This window comes from Lolium rigidum, chromosome 1, assembly GCF_022539505.1.
Source record: "Lolium rigidum isolate FL_2022 chromosome 1, APGP_CSIRO_Lrig_0.1, whole genome shotgun sequence".
NCBI lineage: Eukaryota > Viridiplantae > Streptophyta > Magnoliopsida > Poales > Poaceae > Lolium > Lolium rigidum.
The window spans coordinates 59,941,106-59,958,804 of record NC_061508.1 but is presented as its reverse complement, the minus strand read 5'-3'; the positions used below and the strand labels follow the sequence as shown (position 1 = coordinate 59,958,804).

The following is a 17,699-nucleotide window of genomic DNA, read 5'->3' as shown; positions in this document are numbered from 1 at the left end:
TCTATCTTGAAAGGGGAAATCTCCTGCATTCTTTACATGGCCTTAATTTTAAAAATGTAGGAACAAAACACAAAAAAGCTACTTACCTTTGAGAAAAAGTTAAGATACTTCTTTTCATCCAGCATCTTCTGCTACTTGTACAGTAACTTTTCCGTTAAAGGACATCTAATCATGATCAGTTCTTTGGTGCTACAGCCTCCATCAACTTTGGCCATCTTTCATATTTTTGGTGTTATATCCTGTTGGGATATTCATTTTAAATTGAGCACACAGTTTTATTGTCTTGTGATATTTACACTTCTTTTACCATCGCTCTGTTACAGCTCCAATCTTCCCAAAGAGCTGAATTTATATTTCATGGCAATTCTGGTAACCGATATCTCTTTTGTGGTCGTAATTTTTCTGCTACTCTGTAATATTACTATTTAACCAACTTCCACTTCCACGGCCGGACACCAAACTTTATGCTATGCAAAGGAAATGCTGAATGAAGTTGCTTGCAAAATGTTCTCTTGTTTTTTAAATATAATTTGTATGTGAGCTTTAATGCAGGCGAAAATGTGTGCTTTAGCTTCTTTTTTTTCGAGAAAACGCAAAAAGCCTTTGCGTTTCATTTCATTGGATAGAAAGAAGGTTTACGGTTACATGCCCCCTAAGGGACGATACAACACAGAGGGAACAAAAAGCGATAAAACAGGGGGATACATCCCAAGTCTGAGGGAGGATCAGGCGTAGCCCCTGCGCTCCTGCCCTTGCCCATAAGGCAGCCTCCTCCTTGATGTTGTTGACGACGGTGCTGATGGAGGTTGAGCTCCATTGAACACGCAATCGTTGCCGGTGCTTCCAAAGCATCCAGGGGATGAGCAGGGTGATGGAGGCCAGGCCCTTGTGGCTGGGCGTAGGGGAGGTCCGTCGTGCTCTGTGCCACCAAGTCTGGAGCGAGTCATCACGTTCCGGGGGGTTGCAGGTAGCGCGCAACCAGGCCAGAACCTCGAACCAAACCTGCTGGGAGAAGCAGCATCCTGTCAGGAGGTGCTGCATGGACTCCATCTCCTTATCACAAAGGAGGCAGCGAGGGTGGTGCTGAAGTCCCCGGCGTTGCAGGCGTGCGGCCGTCCATCATTGGTCCAGGTTGGCTAACCAATGGAAGAATTTGACACGCTGGGGGCCCAGGTGCGCCAGGTAAGCTTCCAGGCGCTGCAGTGGGTCGATCCCTGGAACATGGCGTTGTAGCAGGACTTGGCGGAGTAGGTTCCGCTGTCGTTCCACTTCCAGGTGAGGGTGTCGGCCTGGTTGGATAGTTCCACGGGCTCGAGCTGTCGCCAAAGCAGTAGGTACTCGCCGATCTCTGGAATCCCAATCGTGTCGTGGATGTCGTGCGCCCAGGAGTGGCTGAGCAGGCCGTCAGCGATCGTCCTGATGCGGCGTCTGCATTTGGGGATGCACGTGTACAGGTGGGGAGCAATATCGCTGATGGAGCGCCCGCCCAGCCAGCGATCTTCCCAGAATAACGCCGTGCGTCCGTCACCGAGGGCCATGGTCGTCGAGGCAAAGAACAGCGCGCGTTCCACGGCCGAGAATTGCAGGTCAAGGCCCTACCAAGCCCTGCTCGGGTCCGTTCGGCTGAACCAAAGCCAGCGAAGGCGAAGACCGATGCCAGCCTTGTCCAGGTTTAGGACGCCGCGGCCGATGGGACGACAAACCCGGCCCCAGTTCACATGGCAGTTGCCGCCATGGGCCTCCTTGCGCCCAGCGCCCCAGCCCAGAGGAAGCCTCGCTGTATCTTTTCGCTGAGGTGCAGCGTCTTCTTGTCCGGGGCGTAGACGAGGAGCTGGTGAATGGGGATCGCACTGAGCACGGACCTTATCAGTTTCAGCCGCCCGGCCTTGTCCATCAGGTGCGCCTTCCAGGTGGGCAGTTTTGCCGCAACACGGTCGATCACGGGCTGCATCTGAGCTCTCGTGGGACGCCTGATGGTGAGGGGAATGCCCAGGTATGGGCAGCTCCACAACGGGGGTGCTTTAGCTTTTACTTACGATCAAAGTGATACTGAGCTGATACGTGCGGAAGTACCCAACTAACAACTTGTGGTCGCTGAGATTGTATCTGTCCTTACTTTTAGATTCCATAGGATATACGTTGGACCACATGAACTAACTTTACTGGTAGACAAGACTCAGGAGGCTACCATGACAAAGACCAATGTGTCATTTCTTGTGTCACCTAGGAGTGCTTTAGAACCTATCAATTTCAAATCTCTGCATGGGAAAACTTATAATATGGATTTTCTCATGCTCCGGTCTTAATCTCTAACGAAGAACCCTCTCCAGCAACTTTCGAGAACTGATCGGTGCCCAAGGGAGTCCACTCCCCAATGGCAAAAAGTGAATGATGCAAATGTTCAAAAAATACTAATTATTCATGGATGGTATGATTTTTTACATGATACACATGTAATGTAACTTAGATGTGAAATTCATCCTGATATCAAGAACCAGAAAAGGCACACTGCCATACTTTGCACTCCTCATATATGCTAAGATTGTCAACTTGTCTTTCTTGTATACTGAATTCTTGATATGATTGGAACTAATATGATATATCAAGATTCTAAATTTTTACATAAATTTATGTGTAATTGTTTACTAAGTCCATGAAATTATATGATTTTTTTGATACACTATATCTTGATATTTTATGGATTTTCAAAAAAAAGGATGTGTTTCCAGTGGACAAATAAAATCCCCCCTCCCTACATTTTCGCCGGATTTCATGTAGGTTTGTTGTTAAAAATTCTGTAGTTATCTACTTTTGGGACACCACTTGTATTTTTCATTGTTCAATGAGTAACAGAGAATGACTTTTCAAGTGCTTACGTTTAGAATCTTCAGAAAATGTGTTTTATATACTTGGTCTAGGACCTTTCAAGAGCACACCCATGTGGCTTAAATATTATCTCATAAAGTGGTATGCTTTTCATCTGCTTGATATAAATACGCTATTGCTCCACAGACCGTGCAACAAAGAATTATGTTATATTATTTTTTGGCACTCATTATTTGATATGTTCCCACCAGCTGCAGAATAGGCATAATTTAGTGGAGCGGCGATGTTTTATGTATTCACTAGGGCTAGCTGCAACACGGTAGCAGAAATATTTAGGGTTGTGCCATTTCCATATTTGTTTGGTGCACTGAACTTTTGTTACCATCAGAATGGAGACATCACATAGTGGGAAGTGTCATGTCATTATTAAAGATGAGCAGGTTCTGGCCACATCTACCATCTTCTGTCATCAGTCTGCTTAGTACAGGTATGTAATGATTTAAATGAAGCACATAGTGCTTCATAATTCTGTTTTATCATTTAAATAATAATTAAATATAGTGCTCAACACGGTTTTTATTCTGTCTGTACAGGGTTCTTACTCTTTCCTGCATAGGAAGGTCATTTCGGAACATTATTGCCTAACCAATTAACCAGTTTTTCAGCTCCTTTAAGAGAATAATCCCTTTCTCACTTACGTTTCTGTTGGATGCTGCGATTTCGGTCTTCTCTCTGTTTTACACTTTATATAATGGCATGACATCAGATTAGTGTGCTAGATATATGTTCGACCACATCTTTGAATGTAGAGGATAGCAATGTATGCATGATATGTTGAGAAGTCAATCTAGTCAGGGTTACGGTTAAGCTTATGTAATCTTCGATACAAATCCAGAGTCTCGTTCCATGATTTCTTCATTCATTTGTGCTCATTATTGTCAGTATTTCTATCTGACACAATGCTCTTCAGGAGTACACACCAGGGCTGGGGATTGAACCCAGGTCTTTTGGCTGCACACATCACGTCGCCGCCACCTTGACCAACGAGGGTCCCAATTTGCAGTAATATATGTTCACTAACATTTATTTTTTCAATAATTGTAGAGTGTAGTCATGATATCATTGTGGATTATAATTTATGAATGAAGGTAGTCCTCAAAAAAAATTACGAATGGAAGTTAGAGTTTCTTATGAAGGATATTGCTTGTCTTTTCAGTATATATCCATTTTCTCTCTCTAATGTATACAGTTCTTAGCTAACTGCATTTTCTATCACTGTTCCTACCTCCGAGAACTCATATATATACATTACAGCATGGTGTTTATGCAGAATATTCTTCTTGCACAATGACATCACACGTATTCCTGCGTACAGTTAGGAAGTATCAAATTAACGGCCACCTTTAAAGATATCTGTATTTTATAATCCAAAAGAAAGGACAACAGACTGCATATAGGCAGATGTTCAAAAGTTTGGTCCTATCAATATCTTAGTTATTCGCATAATTTGGACCAAGGCAAATCAAGCATATTAGAAGACGGAGCAACTTTACGTGTTTCCCTGCTTTTAGCATGGTTGTTGCATGCATTTTGGATGAGCGTGTTTCCTTCCTTAATATCTGGATATTTATCTTCAGATTCTCAGGCTTCAGTACATATCTGTTGTTGAAACTCAACATACATTGGACAGATCCACTTTGTCGCCCATGCAATAAATGATCCGTGCTTTATTTTTTGCATTTTATCTCCCTTCTTTTCTTAGAAATGGACATCTAGTCAATTATCACAAGAAAGTGCTTTGCTAGTGCTAGTGCTAATGCTAACTTCATGCACCACCCTTCTCTTTAAAAGGCAAGGTAATGAACATGGTGTAGTCCAACAGCACTTGTAGTTTGTGATGGATGCCAGTACTCCAAAGTCTGGGACGAGCTTCTTCAAAACTTGCTTCAATGGAGTTAATGCTCTCTCAGGTTTCTTCTGCTCTTTCTGTCTTGTTCAAGCTTCAGATTGGATAAGTCCGCTATATCTATCCAATTAATCATTCTGTCTCATATCTGCTCTTTAACCTAGCTAACTTGCAGTATTAACTTTCTATTTTGTAGGGGTTGGAATATTATCCATTCCTTATGCATTGTCTCAAGGAGGATGGTTGAGCGTACTTATCTTCACAACTATAGCTGTTATCTGCTTCTACACTGGGATTCTCCTACAAAGATGCATAGATTCAAGCTCCCTTGTTAAGACATATCCTGATATAGGTGAGCTAGCTTTTGGCCGGAAAGGAAGAATCATAGTTGCAATATTCATGTACCTGGAGCTGTACCTTGTGGCAATTGATTTCATGATATTAGAGGGTGATAACCTGGAGAAATTATTTCCAAGTGTCAAGTTCCATGTCGCTGGACTCAAGATTGGAGGCAAGCAAGGGTTCGTTCTGATTTTCAGCATGTTAGTTTTGCCAACGACATGGTTTCGGAGCTTGAATGCCCTTGCGTATGTCTCTGTTGGAGGAATCTTGGCTTCCATCATTCTCATCGCCTCTGTTGCATGGGTGGGAGCATTTGATGGAATTGGTTTCCATGAGAAAGGCGTGCTTCTGAACTGGGCCGGTATTCCAACTGCGATGAGCTTATATTCATTCTGTTTCAGTGGCCATGCAGTTTTTCCCATGATATACACCGGAATGAGTAACAGAAAAATGTTCCCAGCAGTAAGTAAACAAGAAGTTCTTTCACTGATCTTTTGTGTTTGTTTGACCAGGAAGCGTGTATTACCATTATGTAGCACCTTACTCATCTGTTGAAAACTAAAACTGATCTTAGTCTGTCCATCTATTATGGTTAATTTTTCCTTTCATGCTCTTAGTCAAAGCATAATTTAACCTTTTTGACTGATTGGAGTTGCAAATGGTAACTTCAGTTCTGGAAACTGGAATCCTGTCAAACTTTCCGATAACAGAAAGCTGTAGATCAATGACATCACAGTGTGTAACACGTCTTGTATCTATTTTTCCAATTCCAGGTGTTGCTCCTCTGTTTCATCATCTGCACTCTTGGCTATGGACTGATGGGCGTGATCGGGTACTTGATGTACGGTGATTCGCTGATGTCCCAAATTACGCTCAACCTGCCATCAAGGAATTTGAGCTCCAGCATCGCCATCTACACCACGCTGATCAATCCGTTCACCAAGTTTGCGTTGCTGGTCACTCCAATAGCAGAGGCGATTGAGGACAGTCTCCATGTTGGCAAGAACAAAGCTGCCAGCCTCTCCATCAGGACTGCGCTGGTTGTCAGCACAACCATAGTGGCACTTGTCGTGCCGTTCTTCGCCTACGCCGTTGCGCTCACCGGCTCATTGCTAAGCGGCACTGCCACGATGCTGCTGCCATGTGCTTGCTACCTGAAGATCAGATCCAGGACTTGCAGAAAGCTGGGGTTCGAGCAGGTGGTTTGCGTGGCTATTATCATTGTTGGGGTAGGAGTTGTAGTCGTAGGCACCTACAGTTCACTGAAACAGATCTTCCAGAGCTTATGAATTTTATGAGCAAGGATGTGGAACGAACCATATGTGGAGCCTATTCTAGTACAGCAAATAATGGCTGTGCTCTGTACCTATAATACTCTGGCAAGATATAGATAGAAATTTAGGTCACATAAGACTGAATAGGAATAATGGCTAAGGTCTTGGGAATGGAGACTTACTTATTCCGAAGAAACTGCTTGTACTATCTATCATGTTATAAACATTATTGAAATGTATAGCCTGATTCTGGGTGGATTGGTGGCATGAGAAGGGCCCCCTCAAGGACCAGTTCCCGGGGCTCTTTGCCATTGTGTCGGAACCCCTTGCCACGGTGGCCACGCTCTTCCTGGGAAACCAGTGTAGGCTCACGTTCCGACGTCGCCCGGCTGGTGGAGACCATCCACCTGTCGGAACCCGGATCGGATTTCGTGGTCCTTGGAGCCAAATGGGAAGTTCTCCGTGCGATCTTTGTACAAGAGCTTATGCCAAGGCATTCCCCACAAACACTATGGGATAGTGTGGGAGATCAAGGTGCCACTCAAAGTCCGTATCTTTCTCTGGCAGTTATCGAAACGTCGACTCCCCTCCAATGACAATATCCGGAAACGTAAGGGTCCATCCAATGGTACTTGCGCCCTGTGCTTGGAGGTGGAGGATAACAACCACATCTTCTTTAGATGTCCGCTGGCGCGCTTCATGTGGAGTGCGGTCAGAGACCTTCTTGGTTGCTCTTGGAACCCCTCGTGCTTTGCCGACATTTTTCGGTACATGCGCGTCCACGTCGGCCAGACTCGGAGAGTCCTTTGGTTGGCGTGCGCTGCCCTTCTTTGGTCTCTTTGGAACGTTAGAAACAAATTCACCATTGAGGGTAGTTTCCCTGCTAACCCGGCTAACGGCTTGTACAAAATGACTGTTTACTTGCAGGCTTGGAAGCTTCTGGCTAGGAGAGGAGACCGGCAAGCGGTGGAGCTGGTGATAGGCATGATCCGAGCTCTTCATGCTTCTATCAGATGATAGTGTCTAATGTCTTGTGCTCCCCTCTGGGGCCGAGTGGAGTCAGGTGGCGTCCGGTGTTTCTAGGTGGCAGGCTTTGACGTTGGGGCGTCGCCTTGCCTTCTGTTCAGCTAGGCCGTTCACCTTGTATCTTGTATTGTCCAGGTCGTGTAACCTGTGCTTGTGGTTGTGTGGAGCATCCCTCCATCTTGTCGCGTCTTGGTCGTGTCTGTGGATGATGTATGAATTCTGCCGTTGGGGCTTTATTAATTTAAAGCCGGGCTCTGCTCGAGCCTTATGTTTAAAAATGTATAGCCCGATGTCTAGCCAGTGGCTACTTCCTTCTGTTAATGGATGAACAGAGTTGAGAGTTCCATCATTTTTTTTGTAGAATTAAGTGTTGTGCAGATATGTGTCCCAGTTGTAATTTTCAGGTCAAAGCGTCAAACCCTGTTGTTCCAACGTCATTTGTATGATGTATATGTGCTCCACAGCTGAAGCACCTAGACCACGACGAACAAAGATACTGGTGCACGTTCGTCCATCGAGGCTTGAGGCTCACACTTGATTATGCATAGCACGTCCGCTTGAGGTAGCCAGCCATTCATGCAAAGGGGAATATCATGAGAGCTTACGAATAAATTGACCTCATCTTGAAGTGTTTTTTTGGCTCGGGCTCTCGTCATTGGACCAATGGGTGAAGTAGCAGGTGTTGCTGAGCTTGAGGAGGTGGCGTCCAAAGACCTTGGAAGTAGGGGTTGGTAGAACATGGAGATGTCACCTCCATGTGCCACCTCCTTTGATGCCTCGACGCACCCGGCACCTCGCTGCTGCCTAGGTTTGAAAACATGGAGATGTTGTCAGACGAGTTGGTTGGTTTTAAATCTCGGTTTTGGAAATATTTCACCCCCAACAAAAATCACTAAAGTTCCAATGAGTTTGTATATTTCAGTTTGCATTTCATTCAAAGTGCCAAAAATTTCTCTTAAAGTTCAACAAAATTTCAAAATTAAAAATGAATTTTAAAATCATTTGAATTTATGTGCACTACTGAATTTAGCTGGGATGAGCTTAAACTTTGCTTATACCGCAGGAACTTGACCATTGGAAGCCAGTGAGACATGCGGCAGATTCAGCTTGATGGACATCGTACACATATTGCATCGATCCAGCACCTGCACCCGTCGCTTCACTCGCTCGCTCCCAAGTTCAGAACTGTTACTAGTGGAAATCATCAACAGTTCAATGATCAGTCGCAGCAAGTTCACATCGGTGTTGCCCTTCGCTCCTAAAACTACCTTGTTCCTGTCGTTCCATCTCCACCAAAGCAAAGCCATGGTCCGCAACTTCAGATCCCTTCTGAGCTGCAGAATTTGAGAAATGACATCTTTCGGGTCACTGCACTCTACTATGTTCTTGCGGATCTTTTCCAGACCAAAGTTTCGCCACAAATGTTTGACAGTTTTGCATCGTAGAAACAAGTAATAACCATCTTCATTCAGGCGCTAACAGAGTGGACAAATGGGGTCAATGTGCATCCCTCAGCGCTGCAGATTCAAACGGAACGGCAGGTTATAGGTCACAAGAATTGTCGGACTTTTGGTGTGCATTTCAGCACGTCAGATCTCTTTCCACTTAAAAGCCTGCATTGGATCCGAATTCTATTCCTGTCCCAACTGAACTTCAGCCAATTTCTCTGCAACTTATATGCAGACTTGACACTGAAAATGCCCTTATCACCAAAATGCCACGCCCAGTCATCCTCAGTATCCTCATAGACTGGAATAGATAGACCAGTGCTTACATCTTCATCACAGAAGATATCACGGACTAGACCCACGTCCCAAGTGCCACTGAAAGGGTCCAATAGTTCACTTTGGTCATTACTCTTAGGCAATGCACAGTGATTGGTCGCCGACTCCAGGACCTTGGGAGCGAATTACTTTGATCACTTACTTTTTTTTTAAATGTCGCAACTGAAGCGTCTGAAATATTTTGAACCAAATGTGGTTATTTATTTAGCGAATTCTAATGAAATGACACTGCACTGAAAGTGACTTGGGGAGAGAGGGAGAGAATCAGAGAGGAGGAATCGAACAGTTCCACCAAATTGGTATTACAACATGGTTCCACATATGGGTGGAATATATTTGATATATTTTGCTATCCAGGCACATATATATGGGTTACCCCAAAATCTGAAACTATTCTCTTACATCCCACTTGGTTTCGCCAATCAAACACAGCTCCAATGAAATCCGACTACACTAAGCTATTTTGTTCACATCTTCGTCTTGAATGGCACATAGTTCTTGAGCGATAGGGTGATCCCCTCCACAGACGCGACGGCCACGGCCACCGTCACCACAAAGCACACGAAGCTCAGGCTCTGCAGAGCCACCCACTTTTTGGAGTACTTCTTCACTTTGCTCTGGCTGATGTACATCTCCACCGGGAAGTAGACGGTGAGCGGCCAGAACCCGAGCGCGCCAAGGAGGCCGAGGATATCGTTGAAGAAGGGCAGCGAAATGGCCAGGACGGTGCTCACGATGACAAACGCCGTCCTCCAGACCAGCCTGAACATGTTGAAGTTGAACTTGCCACCTGCGACAGGGTACTGTCGGACGACGAAGTCTGAGCTCGGCCATCGGGCCGCGGCCCACTTCTCCACGGCGGCGTAGATGGGCTGACAGTACACCTGGTAGGCGCCGACAAGGTGCACGACAATGCAGACATTGGCGAAGTCGATGAGCCAGAAGGGCTCGTAGAAGCCGAACCCGGTGAGCATGTTCCCCGGTGCGGCATTGCCGAAGGCCGAGTAGCCGAGGCAGCCACAGAGCATGTAGAAGGCTGTGGTGGTGGAGACGCCCATGAGGTTGGCCTTCCTCATCGTCTTATTCTCGGCCGGAGGCGCCTTCACTGTGTCCTGCATTTCCAGAGATGAGCTATTAGTACCAGCAGTAGCTAGTTAAGAGCGTACTCTGTTAGGAGTAATTTACAGTAAAAGATATGTGTCAACATTTATGCGATGCATACCTGAATTTCTATAAGAACCATGGAGTATGAGAAGGCAAATGCAATGTTGCCGAGCGCTTGCAATGTCAGCCATATCTTCTGGGCGGGCGAACTAACGTCTACCCCAATTTGAGTGCCACCAAGGGTTGTCTTGCCAGTAGGACCTGCCAATCGGAATAATAAGTAATTAAACACAGTGCCGAAACTCACAGCTGTATTTTACCAAGGAACGGGAATGCATTAATGCGTTGATTTTTTTTTCCACACGATCCACCAGGGGGATCGAATTTCCATTATCACAGAGATAACGAAAATACAGATAAGTTCAGAAAAAGGAAAAAGCAGAAGGGGGGGAGCGCCGCCTAATGCTAACGTTCAGGAGATTAGTTACAACTCCAGCCCGTTAATGCGTTGATATCTTGGGAAGGTTCTCCGTTTACCTGATATGGTCTGCGCCAATGCGAGGCCGACGCCGATAGTCGAGTAGGAGAAGGACATGACCGCGGCGAGGATCGACAGCCAAGCCATCTCGCTAAGGTTGGGGAGCTGCGAGAAGAAGATCTGGGATATCCCGAAGACAACCATGTACATGGTTGTGTAGACGGTGCAGTCGGCAGAGTGGCCGTTCTTGTGGAAGCAATTGGCCTTGTACAAAGCCCTGTTCGACAGAACAAAACCAATGAGATCGATCGATTAACTGAAAAATAAATAAAAGTTATACAGTGAGTCGTCAGACTTACGCGGCACTGATCGATGCTGTAATGGTGTACCCGATTGCAGTTCCAACAAGATTGACGTACTGACAGAGGCCACAGAACCAGACCTGCCGTCTACCTAGGTAGGACTCGACGGCTTCCGTGTATGTGTAGTTCCTCTTCCCGGTCACGGCATCGTCGCTGCGGTAGCAATCTGTGAGAAGCACGGAGGTGTAGTATGTGATGACGGCGAAGACGACCAGCGTCCCCGGCCCGGCAACCCAGCCGAGCTGCGCTGTCGACCACGGCAGCGACAGCACCCCGGAGCCGATGACCGCCGTTATGACGTGCGCGGTCGCCGTCCACACCGTTCCTGCTCGATAGACGAAATCGATCAGACGAGTCAGGAAAAACAAATTACAGTGAACATTTTCGAGAAACCCATGTCTAGTTCATATGTTTCAGTACTTCCGTCAGAACAAGTCCACTTTGAGATATTGGAGCAAAACAAATTAAGGCTAATGTTCTGATGAGAAGTGGAGGGGGTCTCATGAACGTGTGTATTAGATCAAAGAAAAACTCGAGATTAGTCTCGTCGCCGCGCCGACGCAGAACTCGATGTGCGTGCGGTAAAACAATGGGATTTGCAGCAGGTCGAGATCACTACATCGAAAGAAGAGATATATCAGAGAGTTGAATACGATTTCTTGCCTGTTCGCTTGGCCTTGCCGTCGTCGTCGAAGAATTCGTCGGCAATGATCCGCCGACGGTACGGCGCCGCCGGCAGTCCCCCGAACTCGGCATCGACGTCCGCTCGGGCCATCTTGCTTGTCGCTTCTGGACAGGGTGGGGAGAACAGCGGTGCGGCAGCCGATCTTTTATGGCCCTGATATTAACACCTTCCCTTCTTCGAATCGAATTCCCAAACCGAGTCGGATGATTTGGAACCTAGGCATAAACCGTGTTCAACTTGGTCATGCCTTGTAGTTTTCGAACCTAGACGTATAATCGTGTATATGGCCTAATCACTTTCGGGTTTTGAACCTAGAGAAACCGTGTTAAACTTGGTGGTTACTTATGCGCTATGTACAGATTATTATGATTTTGTCTCCGATTCTGTTATTAGTTAGAGCCATGTCTCGGGTCTGGCCGCCGTAGCCGTAGGAAGCTCAAAGAAAGAAAAAAAAGGATCGATCTTGCCCAACAACTCTGGCTTGAACAAGAAATATGACGATTTTCTTTAAAAACCACGTTACAACTCATGGCTAGCACGGATAAACCAGTCCAATGGTCGATGCATATTCATAGTTTCAAGTCATGTGGCTAATGATGACTAGCAATAAAACATGAAGCCATTCAACGGTCTATGACAATTTTCTCGGTTCCAACCTATGTGTAGATAGTAAAATCTCAGTTGCAACGTCATGTGCAAGTACGAAAATCTCAATTACGAGCCTTGTTGCATGTGATGGATAGTACAAATCACGATGTAATTCAAGGTCTCGGAGACGACTAAAAATTAAGCTAATTCTTAGCAATCACGTTCAAAGTCCTCTATAAATGTCACATACTACTATTGTCTATTTGTCTTTGCATATCAGATTTCCTCCAACACTTTTGGGGACGAAAACTAGAATACACTAGACCCCTTTTTCGATTTAAAGGATTTCAAAAGAATTTTGTAGCAATCCAAGCCATAGAATTTTTTTCTATAGAGGCTACTTATGGAGGCCATTTGGTTCCAAGCAATGAACTCTATAATAATTCGATGGATTTCTTTCCATACTCTACAATCTTATAGAAAGGCCTCTTGAAAAAAAAAATATGTGTGTATGAAAACTCTATCATGTACTAACCTCTATACAAATTTCCTGCATTTTCTATGGTGCGATAAAAAATATGTTATTGGTCCCTATGTCTTTTTTTTTCATTTATGTAGGATTCCACGTGCCATGACATTCTATTTCCTCAGCATTCCTATTCATGTGTCTTTTAAATCTAGCAAAACAAAGATGCAAACAAGAAAAGGCTCACCTAAAAAGATTATTTTTGGGTCAAACATCCAACCGGTAAGAAACAAGACCACAAAGCCCTCACATACTCATTTTTCATTAATATTGATGATCGATATTCTCGAAAATATCTGATTAATTTCTTTCATGATACTAATTAATTTTCAAATTGTATTTCTTTGACTGCCACAAAATGGAAAGTCGTGTATATTTGGAAAGTATTTGAATACAGGATTTTTTCAAGATTTCCACATCAATTGCTGCATGATAACTAAATTGTTAGATTCTGCAAATCTTTATTTATTTGTCGCAACAACGTCTGCAAGTCTTTATATATTTTTTGCAACAACGAATAACTCACTATGGAGGAAACATAATTGGAATGTGGATATATTTCTTATAGACGTTTTTCAAACCTAACAAAGTACATCTTTGTACAAAGTTAAATTTCACATAATTTTGAACATAGGAGTCAATGAATAGGGTCCACCTCCACGTTGCAACATGTCGATCGATATGGTTGTTCCAATAGGTGAGATGTGATATGCAAGTCTTAGCATAACCATGTTGCTAACTCATTTTGAGTCATGGAATTATTTACCAAATCAACCCAATCAGCTTTCCACAGTTGCGATAATGTAGAACTTGTGGGGGATACATGTAGGTTACATTAGCAAATAAAGAAAAAATATACCACATAACACAAGATCATATTAATAAGACTATAATAGACCACATCATTGCTACTAGACGGGACATGTAGCAGTAGTAGAGTTGAGTCGTAGTACTTCATCTAGTACTTCATCTCCTCGGCGCAGATCTCTCGTACAATTTTTCCAAGCACAGCATGACATGGGGATATCATATTGGGTCCTCAAAATTGCATATCCTCGTATGTATCAGGAAGGAGTATGTGAGCTCATGACGCTCAGAGCTAGATAAAATAGGCAAGTAATGGCCCGTAAAGGGAAACCAATATTGTAAATTGTAACCGACCCAAGTTAGTTTTCGAAACCTGGCCTACTATATAAAGAATAGGAGGAGCCGCCGGGGTCCGGGGAGGACACATTCTGTAAAAGAATCGTTGTAACCCAATACTATATAAATTCTCAGACACTTGTTATGGATCGAAGGGAGTAATTGTTATACGAAGCACTATAATATTAATTGACCCCTATAGCTAATTGATCGATTTGATTCTACGAGTTGTGCAACACTTGCCGAAACTAACTACGTAACAAAATTATGTGTTTGTTTTGCACAACACACCATGTTTTCTTGTAATCTGTTGCTTAATGTTTTATTTAACACCAAATTAGACCTTGTCGTGGATATCGCCACGGCAGGATGCAACACTTTGTTGATGCGGGGGCAAGGTGACGTAGCCATCTGCGGAGCGAGGTGCACAGGACACGGGGTTTTACCCAGGGTCAGCCCCTCCGGAAAATAAAATGCCTACGTCCTGCTAGATCTATTACTAAGTGGAGTTTTACAATGGGATGGCTCAGTCGGCCGGAGGAGCGAGAGCTATGGAGGTGAGGAAGAGTGAGATCGGATCCGTACTAGGGTTTAGATCGGGGGTTTATATAAACACCCCGATCTAGGGTTACATAGAGATAAGATCGTATCTTAACGACCGCTATAAGGCCGGGATCCTTCATCCCGCGCCCAAGTAATCTACAGCTTCAGTCGCCTGGGCCTCCGGGCCAGTAGCCATCCTCCAGGGTTTAAGCCCAGTTGCTCAGGCTTTTAGGCCCAGTCGCCCTTGCCGACGGACCCCTTCTTTGACCTTCTCTCATGCGGCGAGTGAGACCAATGGTGGACCCCCATAGGTGCATCCCCATCAGTAGTCCCTGAGCGCGTCGTGGATTGGGCGTGGAGTCGAGGCAAGGCATGGAGGGGCTTGACAAGGATACGCGGCGAATCGGCGGCGAGCTCCTAAAACAGAGTAAATAACTGTGACATAAGTCTTTAGTCGAAATGAGCCAATCGGTATAAGCCAGTCGGAGCGATCCAGTCGGTGTGAGCCAGTCGACGAGAGTCAGTTGGTGTACATCAATTGGTATGGACCAGTCGGCGCAAGCCCGTCAGTGTGAGTCAGTCGACGCAGGTCAGTTGGCGTAAATAGTTCAGAGGACATACGTGGCAGTTCCAACGGCTAGTTTCACGTTGACCGAGGCGCGAGCCATTGCGCTGTAGTTGACCGTTGGAGCTTGAAATGGCGGGTAACGACTAGTTAACGGCCCGCCACTTAACCCCGCCACGAATCGGGGCCGCTGATCTCCAGGCGCTGACTTCGGGACTGTTGTCGGTATACTTTATGGGTATATCGACGGCATGGCCTAGATCCGGCAAGCCCGGGTGGCCCATAGACGGTGATGGTGGCATGTGGCCCATCGGACGACCCAGTTGCTGTAGATCAAGATGGATGAAGTCCAGCCCAGGTAACAGGAGCCGGATCCCAACCGACCTATGAAGATAGTCGGATCCGTGAAGGCCCACGAAGTATCCGGATCCGGTACGGCGCATAAGGAAAGGTGGATCCTTGACGTGCACGGCAATGTAATATTCCGTAGTTAGGCATCTTGTATTCCGACTAGGACTCTCCGTGTAAGCCTAGATCCGGACGTCTTTATAAGCCGGATCCCGGGAGCCCTAGAGGCACAACCACAACTCATTGTAACAACGCGAAAGTGTCCAGATAATTCCAGACAAGCAGCAGTAGGCCCTGTCATCGAGCAGGTGTTCCGAAGCTGGGTAAATCGCGAACCACCGTTCCGAGGAGTCTCCGCCCTATGGCCCCTACTTCTTCTTCCCTCCATGAGGATCCCTCCTCTGCAGTACCGTCGAATAGGCAACGACAAGGACGGATTTGGACGGTGGATATCTTTCCTTATCCATGCCGAGTGGGCGGTATAAAACGACAAACGCGACCTAGGGCAGATCACTTTGCCCCATTCCCTGCTTCTTCTTCATCCCTCTCGCCCGCAAGCACCTAGCCTCCATTTATTTTAGCTCCGACAATCCAGATGGCGGCAAAGGGGTGGACGCGGTCCAAGGTGACCAAGGAGGCCCTGATCCCAGACATTTCCTTGGGCGTGATCCTTGAGATGAATCGGGAGAGGTGGAGAGTGCCAGCGGCAAAGGAAACCGAGTCGATGCCGCGGGAGGGGGAGTTCGTGATTTTCATGAGCTTCCTCGATCGTGGCTTCGCGGTGCCGACCTCCTCCTTCCTGTGCCAGCTGCTGGCGTTTTACAACATCAAGATCTCCAACCTTGGCCCGGACAACATCCAGCAGATCGCGCTGTTCGTGGCGCTGTGCGAATGCTATCTGGGCTGCCCGCCCTACTTTCCGCTGTGGTTGGCGATCTTCCATGGTATGGCGACCTGGATGAGTAAGAGCGACCAGACGCTCATCCCGGTCGGCGGGATCACCTTCAAGGTGAAGCGTGGGGAGGCCTTCATCGACATGGCGCTCCGAAGAAGGCGCATGCGCAGTGGAGGAAGTTCTCGTTGTATGCCAAGGAGACGAATCCGAAGGGCAAAGTCGCCATCCCGCAGTACTCGCCCGAGCCGAGTGAAACACAGTGACTAAACGTGCGGTCTCTACCGCGCTAACAGGAGGAGGTGGTGAAGGATATGTGCGCCAAGATCGAGGAGCTCAAGGACTCCGGGCTTTCGGCGGTCAACCTCTACAACAGCTGGCTCGCTCGGCGACTGGTGCCGCTCCGGTGTCGCGGCCATTACATGTGGGAGTACACGGGGCAGAACGACTGCACCCGCGTCACCGCCGCAGAGTGGGCCGAAGCTGAGTATCGAAAGGCGCTCGCGAAGATCACCAAGGCGCCCTTTAGCTCCTTCGATGCAGAGATGCAGCCTTTATCGATGGAGAAGTCCGCACCAGAGGTATATCTCGACTCGCTCTCTCTGTGGCGAGTGGCGTTGTTTTACTTTGCATGCTATTTACTTGGTCGCTTGAATGTAAACGCGGCGCAAGGTCACCAACCATCCGCCTCCTCTCACTGGGAAGGAGCCCCCGGAAATGATCGCCGGCGAGGAGGACGACGGGGACGAGGAGGAAGATGATGACGAGCGCACGGAGTCGGACTCCGAGGCGTTCAGCCAAGAGGCCGTGGGTCGCACCCGCGGAACAAAGAGGGGAGCAGCTTCCTCCTCGCAAACATCACGAGAGGAGGACATTGAGGAGGAAGAAGAGGAGGAGACAACCTCCCCACCGGAGGGGAGGACGGCCGATCCGGCGAGCGAGCCCCAGACCATCCTGGAGAGTGGAATGGCCCTCCAGCGGCCGCTTGGCGCCGCGCTCAGAGCGGCCGAGCGAGTCCAACCTGGGGTGAAGGCCATCCCCACCGTGAAGTACGTGTCTCGTTGTAAAATTGATTTGCTTGCGGCCGATTGAGTTACCCTGACGAGTGCATTTTGACAGGGCCAGGCCAAAGTGTTAAAGAAGGCCGCGCCTGCGCGAGGGGCAGCTGTGACGAAGGCGGCTGAGGCAAAGAAAGCCGCCGACGATGCCGCAGAGGCCAAGAGGATCATCGATGAAGCTGCGGCGGCCAAGAAGGCCACCAACGAAACCGCGGAGGCCGAAGCGATGGCAACACTGGCAGAGGCCAT

At 46.8% G+C, this 17,699-nt stretch overlaps 2 protein-coding genes across 4 annotated transcripts; one reads left to right on the top strand and one right to left on the bottom strand.

The window, feature by feature from the left end:
- Window positions 1-2,021: 2,021 nt before the first annotated feature.
- LOC124685404 (amino acid transporter AVT1I-like) lies at window positions 2,022-6,587 on the top strand. Of its 3 annotated transcripts, none has more exons than XM_047219743.1 (4): window positions 2,022-3,313; window positions 3,420-4,796; window positions 4,929-5,536; window positions 5,848-6,587. In XM_047219743.1, exons 2-4 carry the CDS (start codon window positions 4,724-4,726, stop codon window positions 6,361-6,363), a joined length of 1,197 nt encoding a protein of 398 aa, XP_047075699.1. In that variant the 5' UTR covers window positions 2,022-3,313; window positions 3,420-4,723; the 3' UTR covers window positions 6,364-6,587. The 3 variants fall into 3 exon arrangements, with proteins under 3 accessions (XP_047075699.1, XP_047075698.1, XP_047075700.1); XM_047219744.1 differs by lacking the exon at window positions 2,022-3,313 and having other exon boundaries at window positions 3,833-3,888; window positions 4,678-4,796; XM_047219742.1 differs by having other exon boundaries at window positions 2,022-4,796.
- A 2,832-nt stretch (window positions 6,588-9,419) lies between these two features.
- Window positions 9,420-11,886, bottom strand: LOC124673904 (amino acid permease 8-like). The gene is made up of 5 exons (XM_047209956.1): window positions 11,766-11,886; window positions 11,100-11,427; window positions 10,800-11,017; window positions 10,381-10,523; window positions 9,420-10,270 (listed from the first exon to the last, which is right to left on the bottom strand). Exons 1-5 carry the CDS (start codon window positions 11,875-11,877, stop codon window positions 9,626-9,628), a joined length of 1,446 nt encoding a protein of 481 aa, XP_047065912.1. The 5' UTR covers window positions 11,878-11,886; the 3' UTR covers window positions 9,420-9,625.
- Between the last annotated feature and the right edge of the window lie 5,813 nt (window positions 11,887-17,699).